General features: G+C 41.9%; 1 protein-coding gene across 1 annotated transcript in view; it reads right to left on the reverse strand.

Moving 5' to 3' along the window:
• The window catches only part of MAJIN (membrane anchored junction protein), a 35,486-nt gene extending 14,975 nt beyond the window's left edge, over nucleotides 1–20,511 (reverse strand). The window contains exons 1-3 of the mRNA XM_040328564.1: nucleotides 20,384–20,511; nucleotides 1,243–1,288; nucleotides 773–848 (exon numbers count right to left, since the gene is read on the reverse strand). Of these exons, the coding sequence (XP_040184498.1) occupies nucleotides 773–848; nucleotides 1,243–1,288; nucleotides 20,384–20,484 (223 nt within the window). The 5' untranslated portion in view covers nucleotides 20,485–20,511. The remainder of the gene's footprint in view (nucleotides 1–772; nucleotides 849–1,242; nucleotides 1,289–20,383) is intronic.
• Between the last annotated feature and the right edge of the window lie 2,309 nt (nucleotides 20,512–22,820).

Consider the following 22,820-nt stretch of genomic DNA (forward strand, 5'->3'; position numbering starts at 1 on the left):
CTCTATGGTGTTTTCTTGTACTGTCCTAAGCTCCACAATCCAAACACATACCATTATGTTATGTAGCTTCTATCCAAATAGACCCCAATTTTTTTATTAGTGTGTGTGAAACATGGAAGGCAAGTTAAGCTTTGTACACACAATCAGATTGTTGGCAGGGGATTGTGTAATGAAAGGCTGTTGGCCTAAAATCCAACCATTAACACACTCCTTCAGAAAATTGTTGTCCAACTTTCGGCCAACAAATGTTGGATGGTAGGCTAGTAAATTTTCGGCGGACAACGGTCTATTGTCAGATTTTCGGATCGTCTGTACACAAGTCCGTCACACAAAAGTCCAAAGTACAAACACGCATGCTCGGAATCAATGCTCACCAAACATGACATTAGCAAAAGGTGCCCAAAGGGTGGTGCTCAAGAGCTGAAATTCCACATAGTCACTATAAATTACATCACTACGTTCACGTTTGTTGGCAGACAATTGTGTGCCGTTGGTATGCAAGACAAAATCCAGGCACACGCCGTTTTGACAAAAGTCTGACGCTCGTTTGCCCAACAATCGGATCAGATCGTGTGTACCAGGCTTAAGACTGTATGCCAAAATCCAAATTAACCCTGAATATTATTAGTATGTGAATTGTGGAAGGCAAATTAGACTGTATGCCAAAATTGTCAGGAACTAATCCTAAAAGCCTTATGGATTCAGAATAGCTTGGTATAGCATGTATCCATTACATAAATGTAGAAATAACACAGATGCATTAAAAGGATACAAGGAAAAATCAGGAAATGCCTTGTTGAAAATGGATATAAGTTATCATGGTTGGCAATAATGGCTTTAATGGACTCCTGTGGAATAAGATTTTATTCAGATGGTGTTTAATGACATCAGCATAGAGTAAAGCCGGCCCATAGAAGAGTCAGAAAGCCGAACGTTCTGTCGATTGAAAAACAAAAGTAGCTCATACAAAATGCCATCATTTGTATTATTTTTCTGGAAAAAAATCCAGCATGTTGGATCAGGCAAGTTTGATTGCGGCACAAAAATCGTGTATTGCAGCTGGCACACTAATGACGCAAAAAGTGAACAATTCAACAATCGCCAAGAATTTGTGTTTGGTTTTCGACTCATCTGTAGCTGGCTTAACACTGCAAGCAAGCAAAAACAAACAAAAACAGATAAGATAAATACACTTGATTGGAATAATGCAATACATTACATTTTGATTACTAAAATACTCACCACTAATTCTTGTAGAGCCTGCCTTTTGTTCTCTATATGTTGCAAACTAAAAATAAAAAAATAAATATTTTTTTTTAGAAAGAAAGTATCTAAACACAGAGAAATAGAGGAATTTAACCCTACCAAACCCTAAAACAAAAACACTTGTCCCAGTCGCAAAAAAAATAAAATAAAAATCATACTACACCATGGAGGAGTCTAGCATTGTCTTGCTTGAAGCAAAAGTTCTTTCTTAGCCACTCTTCTCTAGCTCCATCTTCTTTAATAGAGGTCCAGTGCATGCGCAAATGTGCAGGGAGTCTCTTTCAGACGATAATCCGTTATGTCTGCCCATGCATGAGATCTTGCAAACTGCGTTCTGGGATGTCTATGTCACACATCTGAGGAGGCAGTTTGTGAGATCTCAAACCTGCATAGAGACACTGATGTAGTCTTTGTCAGAGCAATGGCAGAGCCAGTGACATGTGTGCATGTGTAGAGGCCCGCGACATCATCCTTGACCAAGCGAGAATTTAGCAAGTAAAAATAAATAAGTAAATAAATAAGGCCTCGTTCAGATAAGTGCTAGCACTTGTACTGCATGCAGGAGGGCTTTACACGGTGCTTGTATCTGCCCCCAGTTGCGTGGAGATAGCCTGTGGAGGTGGATTTAGATACGGCGGCTGCATGGACACAACTGCATGTGAAACTTTGACAGCTGTGGGCTGCAGGTCTGTGTTCAGGGCCATGCCCCTGCACAGCTGTCAAATTTTGACATGCAACTGTGTCTGCATCCACATCCACCTCCATAGTCTGTATACACACAGTCGGGGGCAGATTCAAACACCATACAAAGGCCTCCTGTATGCAGTACAGATGCCAGAGAAGATCTCATTACAATGGGTAAAGTTCCATAGAAGGAGCTCTAGAAAGATTCTGTATGTCATATGAATTCCTATGCCTATATCTACATATATACTATACTGTGTATATACAGAACTGCTGATGAGGCAGTACAGCCAGCCCTCCTATACCGGCCCTGGCCCCATCAGTTCAAAAAGGGGGCCCGGGCACCTGTTGAGCAGGAGGTATTGCTGTACTGTCTTATTTCAGACACCGATCCTTTTCTGACTCCCCTGCTGCGCTGCCAGCTTGTCCTCTTCTTTTCTCCTCTGCCTGCACTGCAAGTGGATTGGTTCTAGCACATGCTCCCCTTCCATCTGCTGCCCGGGTCCCCATGTGCTCCCCTTTCCCCTGTAGCACTGCCAGCTGCCCTTCCCTCCTGCTGGCAGCTGCTGCGGGCACACAGGGGGATGTTTCAAATTTCAATCCACACAAGCCTCTCTCACACATGTATTTCTGTTCTTCTAAAAACCAATCAAGTCTGAGGACCTGGTCTGGAATCAAAATCTCAAGTTTCTTCATCACTCATCTTTGAGTGATCCCTAACTTAGGAAATCTCGAATGAGTATTTTTGGATCTTCTCATATACAGTCAGGTCCATAAATATTGGGACATCGACACAATTCTAATCTTTTTGGCTCTATACACCACCACAATGGATTTGAAATGAAAGGAACAAGATTTGCGTTAACTTCAGACTTTCCGCTTTAATTTGAGGGTATGGTGAATCAGGTGAACGTTGTAGGAACTACAACAGTTTGTATATGTGCCTCCCACTTTTTAAGGGACCAAAAGTAATGGGACAGATTAACAATCCTAAATCAAACTTTCACTTTTTAATACTTGGTTGCAAATCCTTTGCAGTCAATTACAGCCTGAATAGTGGACCGCGATGACATCACCAGACGCTGGGTTTCATCCCTGGTGATGCTCTGCCAGGCCTCTACTGCAACTGTCTTCAGTTCCTGCTTGTTCTTGGGGCATTTTCCCTTCAGTTTTGTCTTTAGCAAGTGAAATGCATGCTCAATCGGATTCCGGTCAGGTGATTGACTTGGCCATTGCATAACATTCCACTTCTTTCCCTTAAAAAACTCTTTGGTTGCTTTCGCAGTATGCTTCAGGTCATTGTCCATCTGCACTGTGAAGCGCCGTCCAATGAGTTCTGAAGCATTTGGCTGAATATTAGCAGATAATAATATTGCCCAAAACACTTCAGAATTCATCCGGCTGCTTTTGTCAGCAGTCACATCATCAATAAATACAAGAGAACCAGTTCCATTGGCAGCCATACATGCCCACGCCATGACACTACCAACACCATACTTCACTGATGAGGTGGTATGCTTTGGATCATGAGCAGTTCCTTTCCTTCTCCATACTCTTCTCTTCCCATCGCTCTGGTACAAGTTGATCTTGGACTCATCTGTACATAGGATGTTGTTCCAGAACTGTGAAGGCTTTTTTAGATGTTGTTTGGCAAACTCTAATCTGGCCTTCCTGTTTTTGAGGCTCACCAATGGTTTAATCTTGTGGTGAACCCTCTGTATTCACTCTGGTGAAGTCTTCTCTTGATTGTTGACTTTGACACACATACCCCTACCTCCTGGAGAGTGTTCTTGATCTGGCCAACTGTTGTGAAGGGTGTTTTCTTCACCAGGGAAAGAATTATTCGGTCATCCACCCCAGTTGTTTTCCCTGGTCTTCCCGGGTCTTTTGGTGTTGCTGAGCTCACCGATGCGTTCTTTCTTTTTAAGGATGTTCCAAACAGTTGATTTGGCAACACCTAATGTTTTTGCTATCTCTCTGATGGGTTTGTTTTTCCAGCCTAATGATGGCTTTCTTCACTGATAGTGACAGCTCTTTGGATCTCATATTGAGAGTTGACAGCAACAGATTCCAAATGCAAATAGCACACTTGAAATTAACTTTGGACCTTTTATCTGCTTCTTGTAAATGGGTTAATGAGGGAATAACGCACACCTGGCCATGGAACAGCTGAGCAGCCAATTGTCCCATTACTTTTGGTCCCTTAAAAAGTGGGAGGCACATATACAAACTGTTGTAATTCCTACACTGTTCACCTGATTTGGATGTAAACACCCTCAAATTAAAGCTGAAAGTCTGCAGGTAAAGCACATCTTGTTTGTTTCATTTCAAATCCATTGTGGTGGTGTATAGAGCCAAAAAGATTAGAATTGTGTTGATGTCCCAATATTTAGGACATGCTGATTCATAGATGTCCGTTTTCTATATATTTTAGGGCCAGTTTCAGATTTTTCAGGGAGTGTGAGCTTTGCTGATTGCCTAGTTTAGCTGTGAGTAAAGGTCCATACACACAATCAAAAATGTGTACGAAAAGTACTGCTTTCTAAGTGATTGTATGATAATCTGATCGTTTGTACACAGCTTTTGAGAGCCGATCATGACATGTCGAGCAAAAATATACGATGAGACCAGCAGGAAATTTTTTCTCGTACAATACCAGATCGTGCAATTTTTGTTTAATCAATACAAATTACAATACAATACATCACTTCTGGATTTTTATGTGAATTTTCATAACTTTAGTAACCTCATTTCCAATATGGAGACTGTGACGAGACCCCTTCCCGCCCAGGTCCTGCTCTCCCGACACTCCTCTGCTTCTATTGGATCAGCTTGCAGATTGCAACGTCTGATGGTCCAGTCATCCAAGGTTCTGGGATCCGAATTACAGCTCCTCCTTGACCATGCAAATGAGGACTTGAAATAGTCAACAGGGATTGGTCCAATAGCTTGGATAGAAAGACTTGTGTATTGAGACAGAAGCCCCAGGAGGTAATCAATGTACACAATAACCCGGTCTACTTAATTACTACCTCTGAGAGGTTACATTCCTTTTAGACAATAGAATGCTAATTCAATACAGCTGACAGGCTTCTGACCTTTAGAACAATACAAAGTCCCTTAGCGTAAACACATACATCTTCAAACATACATAATAGATTCAATTAACCTTCAATCCCCAATTCTAGCCAGACGGACTGTCTCCGACACCCGCTCTTAACCTGCAGAACACAATAAAAGGTATTTCACAAGCTGGTTCCACTTAGCATTTCAAAAGCCGGTGTCCTTGCATTGAATGTCCCTCTCCTGTGTAACAGATGTCAAGTAGAAACACTTTAATATCTCAAGATCCATGACATTACTTCCCCTGGGAAACAGTCCAACAGCCGCAGTGGGACCCAAACGGGTTGTGACAAGATCCTTTCTCGCCCGGTTCTGCTCTCCCGACACTCCTCTGCTACCAGTGAGTCAGCTTGCAGATTGCAACGTCTGATGGTTCAGTCATCCAAGGTTCCGGGATCCGAATTACAGCTATGTGCCATTCGGACCCATTAAGAACAAACACCAGGCAGGCTGTATGTAAGTTCAAACAGGACTCTTTATTTTCAAGTACACAGCACACTTTTATACAGAATTTTGGAACATCCCACTCCCAACAACCGCTTTCCTATTGGTCAATTGTAAAGTATATGCAGTCTTCACTCAAGTCCTCCTTGACCATGCAAATGAGGACTTGAAATTGTCAACAGGGATTGGTCCAATAGCTTGGATAGAAAGACTTGTGTATTGAGACAGAAGCCCCAGGGGGTAATCAATGTACACAATAACCCGGTCTACTTAATTACTACCTCTGAGAGGTTACATTGCTTTAGACAATAAAATGCTAATTCAATACAGCTGACAGGCTTCTGACCTTTAGAACAATACAAAGTCCCTTAGCATAAACACATACATCTTCAGACGGGCTGTCTCCGACAGAAGACACCCACACCTGATAATCACAAAGGCTTTAAACAGGCTTATCACATAATGGAAATGTCTCAATATAGCTCAGTAACCACTCCATTACTCCAAGGTCCAGGACACGGGTCAACTCGAGGATGTTGGAAAAGTAGTCTTAAAGTTCCAGGACTGTCTGCTGGGATGACCCATCTGCCTTCCTGTTTTGAGGTCCTGGCCCATAATCGGACGGCAAGAGGCTCGCATTCAGTCCTCTCCAAAAGCCCCTGTCCCGGCTAGGTCTGTCACACATCTCCCCCTTTGGCAGGAGACTAACACTGGGAGAGACCCCAATTCCAGGACCCACCCAGTACCTCAGATAACTTGTCCCAAACAGAGCATTACTCACCCAGCCAATCTCTGCCTCTCTCAGAGAACACGCCTGCCGCTGGGGAGAGGCCTGGACTGGCCCTTCTCCCAGGAGTCCTTTCAGCCGCTGGAGAGAAGACAGGGTGCCTGGGCTCAGTTCATCATGCTGTTGGGGATCTGGGCCAACTGGCCACCATTCCTGGGGTATACCAGTGGAGACTGAAGTCCCATCCACTGATGCTAGGTGAAAATCCCCCGGTGCTTGCAAAGCAAAGCCGACATCCTCCTGTCTCAGTGCCGCACCATTTTCTGGGGTTGTGTCAGTGGAGATCAGAGTCCCATCCACTACCACAGGAACCCCCTCTTCTGTTAGTTGAGAGCAGAGGCCCGGGGGACTCTGCTCTGTTGCCAGCTCTTCCGCTGGGCTGCTGTGAGTGGAGACCACAGTCCCATCCACCGATATCCGCTCAAGCTGTAGTGGTGTGCAGCAGCCAGTAGCATCCTGCCCTGCTGCCAGTGATTCAGCTGGGAGTAACAGCTTTACTACCTCAGCTTGTTGCTGGGGAGGGGGGCCAACCGCCCCGGCTCCCTGGAACTCCACAGTTGGTCCCAGTGCTGGGCAGAGATGGCTAGCATTCTGCCCTGTTGCCAGCACTTCTGCTGGGGGTGCATAATCCATAACATCCTCTGAACAGTCCATACATTCTGTAATCTGTGGCTGGGGAGTGATCACCATCTTCTCACCCTGAGCCTCCGGAACTGCCACGGGGGTGGGGCAGAGGTCTTGATCCCTCTGTCCGGTGACCAGCGCTTCAGCTGAGGAAGTTCCTTGTAACTCCACAAATACTGCCCTTGGTGCTGGGCAGAGCACAGTGAAGTTTGGCCCTGATACCAGTTCTTCTGCTGGAGGCTCCCCAGGTTGTTCTTCCTCAGCAGAAAAGTCTATCAAATCCCCTGTCTCTACAACTGGTGTCTGGGGATAGAGGTTCATCATCTCCTATCCATGGAACCCAGAAGATGCTATGGGTACTGAGCAGAGGTTAGCAGAGCTCGGCCCTGCGGTCAGTACTTCAGCTTTGGGAATGGCAAGCTCCCGATTTTCCACTGCTGATTCATCAGCCAGGATTTCAGCGTTGTCAGCTGATATTTCCTCATAGTCCCAGGTAAAGGGAACCTCACCCTGCTGCTGAGCGGAGTCTAGCAGCTGTTTGTAGGCGATTTCTAGTTCCCATTCCTGAGCGGCCAGGAATTCCAAATCTTCCTGTAACCAGTGCACTTCCGGGACATTCAGTCTTCGCTCTCTGTGCTCCATTATGTCCTCCAGACGCCACTCCCGATTGCTCCCAAAGTCGGGATCACTGGACATCCTCCAATACAATAATCCCAGGCCATCATAGCCAAAGCCTTCCGTGGGGCTGTCATCCGTTGACCATGGGCACTCTTGGACTACATACCACCGGAGGGCTCTGTAGCTCTCGTCCAACCGCATCTCTTCCTGGATCAGTATTGGAAAAATGGATATTACCGCGCTTATCAAAGGAGGGGAAAAAAAGAAAGAAAAAAGGGGGGGGGGAATGAAAGTGAGGAGAAGTGGAGGTACAGCTGCGGCACTGAAAGGTGTATCAAACCATAAGCAATTGATAATGGGGAGGGTAGTGCTGCGCTAATCAGTGGTGAATGGATAAGTGAATAAGCAGGTGGGGGAAGGGAATGAAAATTTGTATAAATGAAATGAGGAGCGGTATAGCCCAAATGGCATCAGCATAAAAATAAATATAAAATGATCAGTGAACAATAACAGTACTGGTGCAAATCATATGACTCCACAGGTTCCTCTTAGTGTGATGAAATACACTATAAATAATGGTGCAAAAAATTCCCAAGTAACTGTGCTAAGTGACACTCCTCTTCCTGGATCAGCCTGCTTAACTCTGCTGTCCACTCCTGCTTTGGTTGTTCCCCCAATAACAGCATCCGTACTTCATACTGTGACCAATACCTTACATGGATGGAGGGGAGAGCTTTTCCCTGGTGTCGCTGCTCACGGGCTAGCGCTTCTTTCCAGAGTTCGCAGCGGATCGAATCAGACCATCCAAGCAGGACCTCTTCTGATACTGGTCCTCTGCGCTGTATCTGCTTCTCTCGCAACCTCCTTCTGAATTCCTCTTCCATGGTTACTGGTATCTGTACCTCTCCTTTTTTTCCCTTTGGTGCTGCTTCTTTAGGCATTGTCACCGATTGCCGTATTTCTGCAATTCTCAGCTCATGTTGGCGCTCTCGTTCTCTCTGTTGCCGCTCTCGTTCTCTCTGTTCCTGCAGCCGGACGTCTCTAATGGTATTCTGTATGACGGTCTGTGATGGGTTAGCACCATATAATGCCAACCGCTGTTGAACTCGCTGCTGGAACAAGTCTTCAACTGACCGGGGTCCTGCATCACCATCCCTCTGATCCATCTCGGCTAGCGTAATGATCAGGGTGGCCTTGTTCTTCCCACCGTTCCTTCCACGGCTCTCAAGCAAGTCTTTTAGCATGGTTCTCCTCCTGGCCGCATAGCTGGTAATTCATGGTGGTGGTTTGGAGTTGTCCCAGTAACTGGAGAGCAAATCCCACCGCTGCCAACCAATGTGACGAGACCCCTTCCCGCCCAGGTCCTGCTCTCCCGACACTCCTCTGCTTCTATTGGATCAGCTTGCAGATTGCAACGTCTGATGGTCCAGTCATCCAAGGTTCCGGGATCCGAATTACAGCTATGTCAACAGGGATTGGTCCAATAGCTTGGATAGAAAGACTTGTGTATTGAGACAGAAGCCCCAGGGGGTAATCAATGTACACAATAACCCGGTCTACTTAATTACTACCTCTGAGAGGTTACATTGCTTTAGACAATAAAATGCTAATTCAATACAGCTGACAGGCTTCTGACCTTTAGAACAATACAAAGTCCCTTAGCGTAAACACATACATCTTCAAACATACATAATAGATTCAATTAACCTTCAATCCCCAATTCTAGCCAGACGGACTGTCTCCGACACCCGCTCTTAACCTGCAGAACACAATAAAAGGTATTTCACAAGCTGGTTCCACTTAGCATTTCAAAAGCCGGTGTCCTTGCATTGAATGTCCCTCTCCTGTGTAACAGATGTCAAGTAGAAACACTTTAATATCTCAAGATCCATGACAGAGACTATGAGAGAGGACACCCAAACCAGTTATCGCAACTATTTCATCGGTACTGATTGCTGCAGTTTTCTTGCTTATGCAATGTACTTTTTGGCACCTTTAGGCGCATTTGGCATCTAATAAACATCTTTGAGAAGGTATTTTACGCCCCTTATTTATTTTTGGGTATCGCTGGGTGTCCTGAAGTTTATACTCGGTGCTGGAGGAACGGCTTAAGAGATATGCATCATCCGCACTACATCTCCTATGGATACAACCGGGATATCCAAAATGTCTATTTGACCTGCCATAATAGAGGGTCCATTACTTGGGGTTAGAGCACATCTTGACCTTAATATTGGTGTTGTCACATGGTGGAGGATTTTCATTGATTTGGTTCAGCACAAGCACTTCAGTTCATGTCTCTTTTATTTTCATTTATATTTTTTGCTACCCAGCCTGCTGTTTCAGACTTTATGAACACGTTTGGACTTTAATGGTCCACTTCCATTGAGCACAACTTTATTTATTTATTTTTTATCAATATGGAGACTAGCATGCAAAAAAAAAACTGACGATCATTCTTCAGATAATCTCATCGTGTGTATCTGGCATTAGAGGTATGCATGTCAGACCACATCTGAGAGATTGCTGCTCTCACATACAGAGCTATGCTTCCATCTGCAGCTTCCTGACCAACTGTGGTATTTACAACAGCGGCTGGAAATTGTTAAGCAAGAAATACTTGTCCCCCCCTGATTGAACTATTGAATTTCTGAGGAACATTCGGATGGGCTTTAAAATTACTAATTTACTATAACAGTACAAGACATTTTTTTGTTTAAAAAAATATGTAAAAAAAATGTCTGAACAGATTGAATGTTTAATATGTTGCGTTTCTTGGATCTATAAAATAGATCATCTTTGTGTGCAGATCTTGTTAGACACCACAACACAAACATATTTATTTTCCACATTTTAGTATCCTGCCATGCATGTCAAACATTTTAAAACTACAGTGAAGGGCTGCAGGGTGTATGAGACCTAATACCAGTATCTTACAGAAAAGTAGAATATAGTAGAAGAACAAGAGTGCACAGGATCCCCTTCAATAAAATTGTTAAGTTTTTTTGCTTTAAATTTTTATTTTGATAAAAAACATAAATAAAGGAAAACTCACACTCTTCTCAATGGTCTAGCAGGCATGCCTGGAAGTTGCACCATCACTGCTTTAGAAGGAAGATTCTAGGATATAGGTGTTACGCAGGTGGAATGCACTCCGGCTCATAGATACGAGAGGCAAGGATTTTAAACAAACCAGGCGATATACAGTGGGTACCACTACATGACACAAGGAAATGTGAGCTTACTGGCATATGTTTTTATGGGAAAAGTTTTTAATAAACGTGCTACACAATCATTTGGTATTGTTTTTTTTTCTTCATTTTTGGGTTATCCCTGCTGGTGACATTGGATGTCTGCTGAGCCCATATCAACAGAAAGGAATTTCTTAAAAACTGTGAGGGTCCTGCCCTGGTAGCCCAAAGTTATCTGCCTATCCTTGCTGGTGAAACAGGATGTATGCTGAGTCCATACAAATATAAAGGAATTCCATATAATCTGTGAGGGTCCTGGTGGCCCAAAGAATCTGGTGAGTGGACCCCTTGCCATAGGTGGTGGTGCACATTTGTAAAAAGGAGCACTTTTAAGTAAGAAAATAGGATTTTTGACTTACCGTAAAATCAGTTTCTCGGAGTTCATTGACAGACACAGCGCTTCCTTATTCAGAACCACAGGGTTATAGCATCCCCTACAGGAGTAGGACACTAGGCAGAAAAAAAGGCCTGGCTACGCCCATGGGCAGTCCTAGGTGATATACATCCCCTCTCTGCTATAGGCCTTTAGTTATGTAACAAGCAGTATCAGAAGTATTTAAAATTCCATAGAGGGGCGCATGCTGTGACTTTCAATGAACTTAGAGAAATGGATTTTACAGTAAGTTAGAAATCCTATTTTCTCATTCGTTCATCGACAGACAGAGCTCTTCCTTATTCAGAACCATAGGGATGTTCCAAAGCAGTGCCAAACATGAGGGGTGGGGCAGCCCCCCAAAAAAAACAGGCCAACCGGACAACCTGGAGCTCAACGAGAACAACTGGAGTCCAACCTGAACAGCAAGAAAAAAAAACCTTCATGAGCGAAAATCTCTCTAGACCGCAGCTTGCAGAACCTTGCGGCCAAAAGAGGCATCCGCAGATGCCAGCATAGCCACTTTGTACAATTTTGTGAAAGTGTGCACCGACGACCAAATGGATGCCTTGCACACTTGCGTCACTGACGCCTGATGATGGAAGGCCCAGGAGGCACTCAGTAGAGTAGAATATGCCTTCACCAGAAAAGGAGGAACCCGACCCCGACAGAATATGCCCAAGTCACCGTCTGTCTGATCCATCCAGAAATGGTCGCCGAGGAAGCAGACAGACCCTTCTTTGGTCCATCCATGATCACGAACAGGAAGTCTGACCTCTGAAAGGCCTCAGTGGCCACCAAATACACCCTGATAGCCCGAACCACATCCAAGGTGTGAAGAGCAAATTCCCTGTGTTGCGGCCTGGCAACACAATATCTTCATTTAAATGTGATAAGAGGGGGAACCAATGCGCAAATCCACCTAATCAAGGATAATTCTAAGCTAAAAACTAAACTAAAATTAATAAATAGCAGCCACGACGAAAAGTGTTCACACACTCAAGACAGATATGAATAATGTTTGGTGTAATGGCGCTAAAAACACTAAAAAACTTAAAAAGACTTTAAAATAATAATCTCATCACTAGGCCCATAAGTAAATAAGGAAATGTGTACGTGGTGAATCCTCCAAAGGATGTGAGTAAAATGTGTTCCACTCTGGGTTAATCCTGGAATACCATCCGACATCCACAAAAAATGTGGAGGGTATTTGTAGTGGTAAATAATAATACGTAACCAATAATGCGTGAACAGCTGTGCCAAATCACTGCACAATGTTGCAACAATATAATCAAAAGTGAATAATGAAAACAAATCCAGTATAATTAAAACACCAAAAACACTGGTCTATTAAAGTGCAGCGTGCAATAATTAAAGTGCAAAAAATATTAATTCAAGTGATCCACAATAAAAATAAATGACATGCAAAAATCAGCATGAAAATGAATAAAAAATGTCCAGTGAGATAATAAAATATTAACGATGTCTCTAATAGTCCACCAATTAAAGTTAGAATAGAAGTAAAGTGATAATGATAAAGTGTTCCAGTGCATATGATGATAAAGAATATAAATTCATGAATGAATGTTCAGTGAAAAAAGTTGTGCTCCAAATCACAGATCCTTATATCCACAGCGTTCAGTGATCAAATGCTGGATGTGCATGCATGCTTAAACTTCCACCATCAGGCTTCCCAGAAGTGTCGGACAGACTAGGTGTTCCAGCCCCTTACCTCAGAGCAGCTTGTAATCAAGCCTCAATGGATATCTCCCAGGCAGTCTGCTGTTAATCCTGCACCTCAGTCTCACGATTCAATCACAAATGCTTGCAGTCTCTCAGAGAAAATACAAAGCAAGGGGAGCCTCCATAGTGTAGCAATATTAAAACATTTATTAAAGAAACAAGTAAACACTCACAGTATAAGTGATGAAAAGTCGGCGTGTACGATCTATGTGTCCACCCGCTCTGCGGCCGCGAGCGGGTGACGTCACCAGCAGCTCCTCCACGTCCTCACGCGTATCGCAACTGTTGCACGTTGCTTACTCATAGGATGGAGAGCGGCTGGCAAGGAGGTGACTTATATAGCGCCAGACGGCATCCTAATAACTACAAGCTTGAAAAGTTTAATACTTAAATTCTGGTGTGCAGTACAAAGACTTCTGAAATGTTTATACAGCTAAACAGGATTAAAAATGAATAAAATGCATACTAATAAAAACGCGCTCAGAGTGCTCCCTCTGGTGGTCAATATAAGGTAATGCGACATAAAATCAGCAAAGACAGAAGGTGCACACACCTCCTGATTGAGCCGGATATTAACAATTCACATATGTAGCATCTACTAAAAACAAAACAGGACAGGAGAGGGATAATGAGTTTAACCAATCTGTCCAAATAACTCAAAGGGCATTCTATCTAATCAAATCCAGGTCAGTCAGAGCAATAACCACATATCCTAGTCACTGAAACTAATGCTTGTGGACCAACAAACCAGCACAGTAAAAGGATAAATATACTGATATAAACATATTCAAATAGAACCAGATATTACCAACATGAAGAATGGGGGTCAGAGTCTGTAATGCTAAAATGTATAACAACTACTTCATTAAAATCATTAAAATGATAAAAAGGTCTATAAAAGAAGGAGATAAAATTCTAATAATTGGATATAAAGCAATTCAAGTCGAATTCCACATTGTGTCCATGAGGGGTTAAAGTGCATAGTTCGTGTATCCAGCGCGATTCTGCCTGGCTGATTTTCTGCACTTTATTGTCCCCTCTCCAATGTGGTTTATATTTCTCAATGCCCCATACCATTAATGTGGAGGGGTCTTTATTATGGTAACGTTCATAATGGCGGGACAAACTATGTTTGGGGTACCCATTTTTTATATTTTGAGTATGTTCACGTAATCTTTTCCATAGATTTCTTTTTGTTCTGCCAACATACTGTATTTTACATGGACATTCAAGGAGGTACACTACCCCTTCCGTATCACAGGAAATAAAATCTTTAATTTTATATTCTTTGCCTGTGACACTGGATTTGAAGCCTTCCTTTTTCTTTTTACTCTCTTTCGTGTGTTTGCATGTAAAACATCTCTTACAAGGGTAATATCCTTTTTCATTAAAAAATGAGAAGCTCTTTTTTTCCGGAGGATCCAATACATTCTTGGCTATCATGTCTCTTAGAGTGGGGGCCCTTCTGTATGTAAATATTGTTTTTTCTGGTAAAATTGATGATAAATGACGATCCGCTTTCACAATATGCCAATATTTTTTACAAATTGCTTCCAGCTGTTTGTGCTGGACACTATAGTCCATTATCAGTGGTACTTTTCCAGCAAAGGCATTGTTCTTTACAGAGTCCTGGATAAGTGTAACTCTGTCTAGGGCGGCGACATCTTTAATTTTTTTCTCAATATAGTCCTCTTTATAGCCTTTTTCAATAAATCTTTTGCCAATAAAGTCAGCTTGTTCCAAAAATACCTCAGTCTTTGTGCAGTTTCTCCTTAGTCTTAAAAACTGCCCCTTGGGAATGTTCTCCAACCAGGGAGTGTGGTGACAGCTATCCAAGGGTAAGTAGCTATTTCCCCTTGGATAGCTGTCACCACACTCCCTGGTTGGAGAACATTCCCAAGGGGCAGTTTTTAAGACTAAGGAGAAACTGCACAAAGACTGAGGTATTTTTGGAACAAGCTGACTTTATTGGCAAAAGATTTATTGAAAAAGGCTATAAAGAGGACTATATTGAGAAAAAAATTAAAGATGTCGCCGCCCTAGACAGAGTTACACTTATCCAGGACTCTGTAAAGAACAATGCCTTTGCTGGAAAAGTACCACTGATAATGGACTATAGTGTCCAGCACAAACAGCTGGAAGCAATTTGTAAAAAATATTGGCATATTGTGAAAGCGGATCGTCATTTATCATCAATTTTACCAGAAAAAACAATATTTACATACAGAAGGGCCCCCACTCTAAGAGACATGATAGCCAAGAATGTATTGGATCCTCCGGAAAAAAAGAGCTTCTCATTTTTTAATGAAAAAGGATATTACCCTTGTAAGAGATGTTTTACATGCAAACACACGAAAGAGAGTAAAAAGAAAAAGGAAGGCTTCAAATCCAGTGTCACAGGCAAAGAATATAAAATTAAAGATTTTATTTCCTGTGATACGGAAGGGGTAGTGTACCTCCTTGAATGTCCATGTAAAATACAGTATGTTGGCAGAACAAAAAGAAATCTATGGAAAAGATTACGTGAACATACTCAAAATATAAAAAATGGGTACCCCAAACATAGTTTGTCCCGCCATTATGAACGTTACCATAATAAAGACCCCTCCACATTAATGGTATGGGGCATTGAGAAATATAAACCACATTGGAGAGGGGACAATAAAGTGCAGAAAATCAGCCAGGCAGAATCGCGCTGGATACACGAACTATGCACTTTAACCCCTCATGGACACAATGTGGAATTCGACTTGAATTGCTTTATATCTAATTATTAGAATTTTATCTCCTTCTTTTATAGACCTTTTTATCATTTTAATGATTTTAATGAAGTAGTTGTTATACATTTTAGCATTACAGACTCTGACCCCCATTCTTCATGTTGGTAATATCTGGTTCTATTTGAATATGTTTATATCAGTATATTTATCCTTTTACTGTGCTGGTTTGTTGGTCCACAAGCATTAGTTTCAGTGACTAGGATATGTGGTTATTGCTCTGACTGACCTGGATTTGATTAGATAGAATGCCCTTTGAGTTATTTGGACAGATTGGTTAAACTCATTATCCCTCTCCTGTCCTGTTTTGTTTTTAGTAGATGCTACATATGTGAATTGTTAATATCCGGCTCAATCAGGAGGTGTGTGCACCTTCTGTCTTTGCTGATTTTATGTCGCATTACCTTATATTGACCACCAGAGGGAGCACTCTGAGCGCGTTTTTATTAGTATGCATTTTATTCATTTTTAATCCTGTTTAGCTGTATAAACATTTCAGAAGTCTTTGTACTGCACACCAGAATTTAAGTATTAAACTTTTCAAGCTTGTAGTTATTAGGATGCCGTCTGGCGCTATATAAGTCACCTCCTTGCCAGCCGCTCTCCATCCTATGAGTAAGCAACGTGCAACAGTTGCGATACGCGTGAGGACGTGGAGGAGCTGCTGGTGACGTCACCCGCTCGCGGCCGCAGAGCGGGTGGACACATAGATCGTACACGCCGACTTTTCATCACTTATACTGTGAGTGTTTACTTGTTTCTTTAATAAATGTTTTAATATTGCTACACTATGGAGGCTCCCCTTGCTTTGTATTTTCTCTGAGAGACTGCAAGCATTTGTGATTGAATCGTGAGACTGAGGTGCAGGATTAACAGCAGACTGCCTGGGAGATATCCATTGAGGCTTGATTACAAGCTGCTCTGAGGTAAGGGGCTGGAACACCTAGTCTGTCCGACACTTCTGGGAAGCCTGATGGTGGAAGTTTAAGCATGCATGCACATCCAGCATTTGATCACTGAACGCTGTGGATATAAGGATCTGTGATTTGGAGCACAACTTTTTTCACTGAACATTCATTCATGAATTTATATTCTTTATCATCATATGCACTGGAACACTTTATCATTATCACTTTACTTCTATTCTAACTTTAATTGGTGGACTATTAGAGACATCGTTAATATTTTATTATCTCACTGGACATTTTTTATTCATTTTCATGCTGATTTTTGCATGTCATTTATTTTTATTGTGGATCACTTGAATTAATATTTTTTGCACTTTAATTATTGCACGCTGCACTTTAATAGACCAGTGTTTTTGGTGTTTTAATTATACTGGATTTGTTTTCATTATTCACTTTTGATTATATTGTTGCAACATTGTGCAGTGATTTGGCACAGCTGTTCACGCATTATTGGTTACGTATTATTATTTACCACTACAAATACCCTCCACATTTTTTGTGGATGTCGGATGGTATTCCAGGATTAACCCAGAGTGGAACACATTTTACTCACATCCTTTGGAGGATTCACCACGTACACATTTCCTTCATTTAAATGGAAATCAGAAACAACTTTTAGAAGGAACGAAGGACAAGGGCAAAAAAACACCTTGTCCTTATGAATCACCAGATAGGGCGTGCGACAGGATAGCACCGCCAATTCCGACACCCTGCGAGCAGAGGTGATACCCACCAAGAAGGCCACCTTCTGTGACAGAGCGAGTAGGGGAATTTCTCGAATATTTTCAAATGGAGGTTTCTGTAGAACCGAAAGCACCGGATTCATGTCCCACGGTGGCAAGGGAGATCGCACCAGTGGAACCACATGTCGCACACCAATGAATGCAAAGCCAGGGGGCGTTGAAAGAAAACAACCACCTGGCCCTTGATGGTACTCAAGGCCAAATTCTTTTCAATGCCCTTCTGTAGAAAGGTCAAAATCCGAGCTACCGAAAGGGAACATGGGTAAAACCCCACTGACTCACACCATGAAATATACACTTTCCATGTCCAATGAAATACCTTCCGGGAAGTAGACTTCCTAGCCTTGCGTATGGAAGCAAACGACAGTAAAGCAGGGTGGAATACGGTATCACGCTATGTGAGTTGCTTTTATTATTTTCGTATGGCATGTGGATACTGAGCCTCTAAGAACGTATGATTTATATCGTGATTTGGGATCATCATCGTCGATTAGCCGATTGGATCCAGGACCAGCTGTATAGATCAAGTTGATCGAATTTAAGCTTCTGGTGACTTGGGTGGTGTATACCTACCCCAGTCATTGCATTTGGTAAGCCCCTTTTTCTACTATTGGTTGTGGTACTTCTGTCAAGCTGTTGTTCCATCTTCAAGATTTTACCGTGGGGAAGTCATCTTTATCTCCATGTGTTTGGACTTTAGTCACTTCATGCACTTTTTTATCTTCATTCACTAGTATTGTGACATTTTTTGTGTTTTTTTTTACATTATGTTGGTTTATCAATTTGTATAGCACGGCCACGTGGTGACACTTTTAACTATTTAGGCATATATTTATAGACAAACTTGTTAAAAAAGGAGGAGTAAGGGAACAAGAGACGGCTTGTGAGTACCAAAAGGGACCGGCACCTCCACCACAGCCACATCCTCAATTTTTAAAGTTTCCCGCACAGATGTAATTAGTGCGTCCACTAGTGCTTTCTCGTGCGCAGCCACCGGGGCAGAGGAATCATCCTCACTGTCCAAAAAATCTAGGAGCGTGGCCGCAGACCCAGCAGGGTGGGCCACGCCCATAGCAGCCGAGACAGATTAAGCAGATGAAGGCGGGGGATGCTAGTCCGTCGCCCAAGAGTCATCTCCACCAGGGACACAAATGACTCCAGGGCCACCGTCAGTGCATCAACGGATGGCTGGGACCCAGAGGGACCTGCAGCCTCTAATAGGGGTCATGTGGGGAAACATGCTCCCAAGACTCCATTGGGGGAATAAAAAAGACCCCCACACCAAGAGAGACTACTGCAATGGAACACCCCCCATGCCGGTAGTGGTACTGGATCACCAGGACACCCTACAGCCTGCAGCAGAGAGAGGAGGGACCTCCCCAGACTCACCACCCCAGGTTTAACTCGCAGGGCCAGCCCCCATACAGTGGGGCTATGTCGCGGCCGACCTAGCACGTAGCTGTGGTCTGCACGTGCTCGCTGGCCAGACTGGGGAGACCATTGGATCAAGTGTCCAGCCCGTCGCCCAGCCCTGCAGTTTATTGTAGATTTCCCCAGGAAAATCTAGGAAAACAACAAACAAAAATAAAAAATGTCAGGACTAAAGATCCCAGCAGGGAACTAGATCCTTACTCCTGACTAGGTAGAAAAAAAACTGAAGGACTATAGCACAGGGGGGGGGGGGGTGTTGATGTTGATCACCTAGGACTGCCCATGGGCATAGCCAAACCGTTTTTTCTGCCTAGTGTCCTACTCCTGTAGGGAGCGATATAACCCTATGGTTCTGAATAAGGAAGCGCTGTGTCTGTCAATGAACGAATGAGAAAAGTATGGATCACATAAGAACATGTGGTGATATAAAGAAATAGCATAAAGGACTGGCATTGCTGTAATTCATTACAGGACATTCATTATTTTCACTGCTATCAATGTTTTAAAAAAAATATTGCATTTTCATTCACATTTGTTTTTTTTATTGTTGTTGAATTTTTTTTTATGTGGATTCAAGTATCAGACATACACTTTAATAGCTATCTCCTCAACATGAAAAATCATAGAGATAACCCTGAATGATGGCCCTAGGATTATGGATTATTTTTCACACTCCAGCATGCATGTTTATGCTAAAATATGTTGTACAACTGTCATTTTTGTAGGCAAGAGCACACAATGAGTGCATTTATGTATGTATGTGTTAGCAAACTTGTGCATGTTAGCATATTTCTAGTGACAGGCCCTCTTAAAAAGAGACCTCAGGAGTCGATAATACCTCAATGAAGCTGATCAAGCTTGATCAGCTTCATTCCCAGTCAGAGCAGCCAGGGATTGGCAGCGTTAAACCCTGAAGTGACATAATACATGTTGCCTCCAGGTTCAGTCACCAGATTATGATGCGTGGCCCCCGCAACTCACAAATGAGCACCCCTTCCTTTGTTCCCTACTCACACATACACAGTCCACTCTTTTTCACCCTTTCAGAAAGCTAAGCATGCGAGAGTCTTTTTCACCCTTTCAGGTTTTTAGGAAAAATAAGTAAGGTAAACTAATGCCACGTACACACGATCGAAAATTCCAACAAGAAAACCGTAGATTTTTTCCGACTGAATTTTGGCTCAAACTTGTGTTGCATACACACGGTCACATAAAATTCCAACCGTCAAGAACGCGGTGACGTACAATACTACTACTGAGAAAAATGAAGTTCAATGCTTCCGAGCATGCATCGACTTGATTCCGAGCATGCGTTTTTTTTTGTGCGTCGGACTTGCATACAGACTTTTCCAGTCAGAAAAATTGAGAACCAGCTCTCAAATTTTTGTTTTTCTGAAATTCCGATAGAAAAAGTCAGATGCAGCCTACACAAGGTCGGAATTTCTGACCAAAAGCTCACATCAAACTTTTCTTGACGGAAATTCCGACCGTGTGTACGCGGCATAACACTTTAAATATAAAAAGCCTTGGAAATATTCATGTGACACTTACCTAAAGCAGACCCCATATCGGATTTTGAACTTGTAAACATATTTTGCAGAGTGAAGAAACCGTGTTTCGGGCACAGCAAATGAGAAAGGTTTTATTGGCATATTACTGCTGATATAGACGACAAAATGAATGTAATTTTAATAAAAGTACAAATATTAGATCACAAAAAAGTATAAAGCTTCAAACTACTAAGAAACACATAAATTAAGATTTTCTCAACTACATGACTATGCACAAAGCCTATGGGATAGTGGCTCGATCTCTGGACTATTGACACCTTATGAAAGTAATTGTGATCAGGGTTTGATCAGGAAGGGGAATATTTCAATCATATATCAATCGCTTGCTAATAACTGCACCAAATTACCTCATATGCTGGCCTGGGAAAGGGAACTTAATAACAACTGGGATTTATCTGACTGGTGTAGTAATTATACTAGATCCATTAAAGGATATGAGAATATATCCCTTGTAGAGGCTAATGTAAAAATTTATACTAGGTGGTATTTAGTTCCCGTTAAACTGGCTTCCATGTATCCGTCAACTTCGCCCCTTTGCTTCAGAGGTTGTCAGGGATTGGGGTCTATGGTACATATATGGTGGGAATGTCCCAAAATACGTGGATACTGGAATAAGGTGTTCAACATAATAAGACGTGTCACAGGCTGTAATTTGCATCAATCCCCCACTATCGCTTTACTTCACGGGATGTTACCCCAAACCTCCAAGGTTACTAGAAAACTCATCCTATACATTCTGACAGGTGCCAGGATCACAATTGCAGCTGCGTGGAAAAAATCTACTGTCTCCATCCGGTATATGAAACAAAAGGTTACATGGATTATGGAACAAGAAAAGAGGGTCTGTTCCATGTTGGATATGTCTACTCTTTTCCATGAAATATGGGAACCATGGATGAAATTTATGGGAATATCTTTTATCCCATAAAGGCTGTGGTGATATTTATATCCTTAGAACGATGTTGTTCGTTGGCAGGCAGGCTGCCATTTCTTTTTCTTTTTACTTTCCCCTGATCTTCTTTTTTTTTATTTTTTTTCTTCTCTTTTTCTCTTCTTTTCATTGATTGTTCTTTGATTTGATAATTTTGTTTTTTACACGAGGATAACATCCTTGTTATTTCTCATTCTCAGAGTGTTATGTTTAGAAAAAAAAAAAAAAAAAAAGATATATATAAACATTTGTATTAGCCTATGTTTAGGTTATCAAAAGATTCCACCAAATTTTTGGGGATGTTAGGTATGTTAAGGGTTTTGAAAATATATATTTACAGATACTGGTGGGTATTGGTGATAATTATTGGAGGGAGGGAAGGGGGATTGAAAGGTTTGCTTAACCTCTTGGACACAGACAGTTCCCAGTGGGGGTGTCAGAGAGGTCATTGTTATCCAGAAATCCTGTCCTTTATTCGTTCCATGAAATTAGACCCAATACACACATGGGGTTTTTTATTGTGTGACAACAATAAGTTTAAGGAATTATATAGTATATGGAAATATCCTTTTATTTATTTAATTATAAATTATTGGTTATACCTAGCTTTTCTTTTTAGCTATTACAATCTGTTATACTCTCACTGTATGGTGATAGCATATGATATGGCTGTATATGATAGTCAGTTTCTATGACAAGACCATCTTCTATGTAAAGCAATGCATTGGATTTATTATTTTCTGTGTATTACTGAATTGTATACTGCTGTTATAGTACAAATGTATGTACTTTTATTGAAAATAAACTTAAAATTGAATGAAAAAAAAAAAAAAAAAAAAAAAAAAGAAACACATAAATGTGGAATAGAAACATGCCAAATTACATTAGTTTAAATACCCACTCTACAGGGAAAAAAATGCTTCCTGATCAAGTAAAGTTTGGATTGAATTGGATATTCACTGAAACAAAAATCTACAGTGTTATTTCTTATTCACAATCCAGTTATACTTGTGAATAAGAAATACTATGTGAAATTACAAAAACACATTCAGCCTTTTTTAAACATTCTATAGAATTGGATCATGCTCTGCTGGGGGTTTTCGCCTTCCTCTGGATCAACTGTGGGTAAAGAATTTGGGTATATGGGATTGTTAGATATTTTTTATTTTATTTATTTTTATGGATGAACTAAATGGACTTGTGTCTTTTTTCATCCTAACTATGTAAAGGCAACCATTTTATAAAAAAAAAAAAAATTAATAACAAACATGTTGGGCCGGATTCAGGTAGGGGCGCGCATTGTTACGGCGGTGCAGCGTATCGTATTTATGCTACGCCGCCGTAAGTCAGAGAGGCAAGTGCTGTATTCACAAAGCACTTGCCTCCTAAGTTACGGCGGCGTAGCGTAAATGGGGCCGGCGTAAGCGCGCGTAATTCAAATGAGGATGAGGGGGCGTGTTTTATGTACATTTTTGGTGACCCGACG

This window comes from Rana temporaria, chromosome 11, assembly GCF_905171775.1.
Source record: "Rana temporaria chromosome 11, aRanTem1.1, whole genome shotgun sequence".
NCBI lineage: Eukaryota > Metazoa > Chordata > Amphibia > Anura > Ranidae > Rana > Rana temporaria.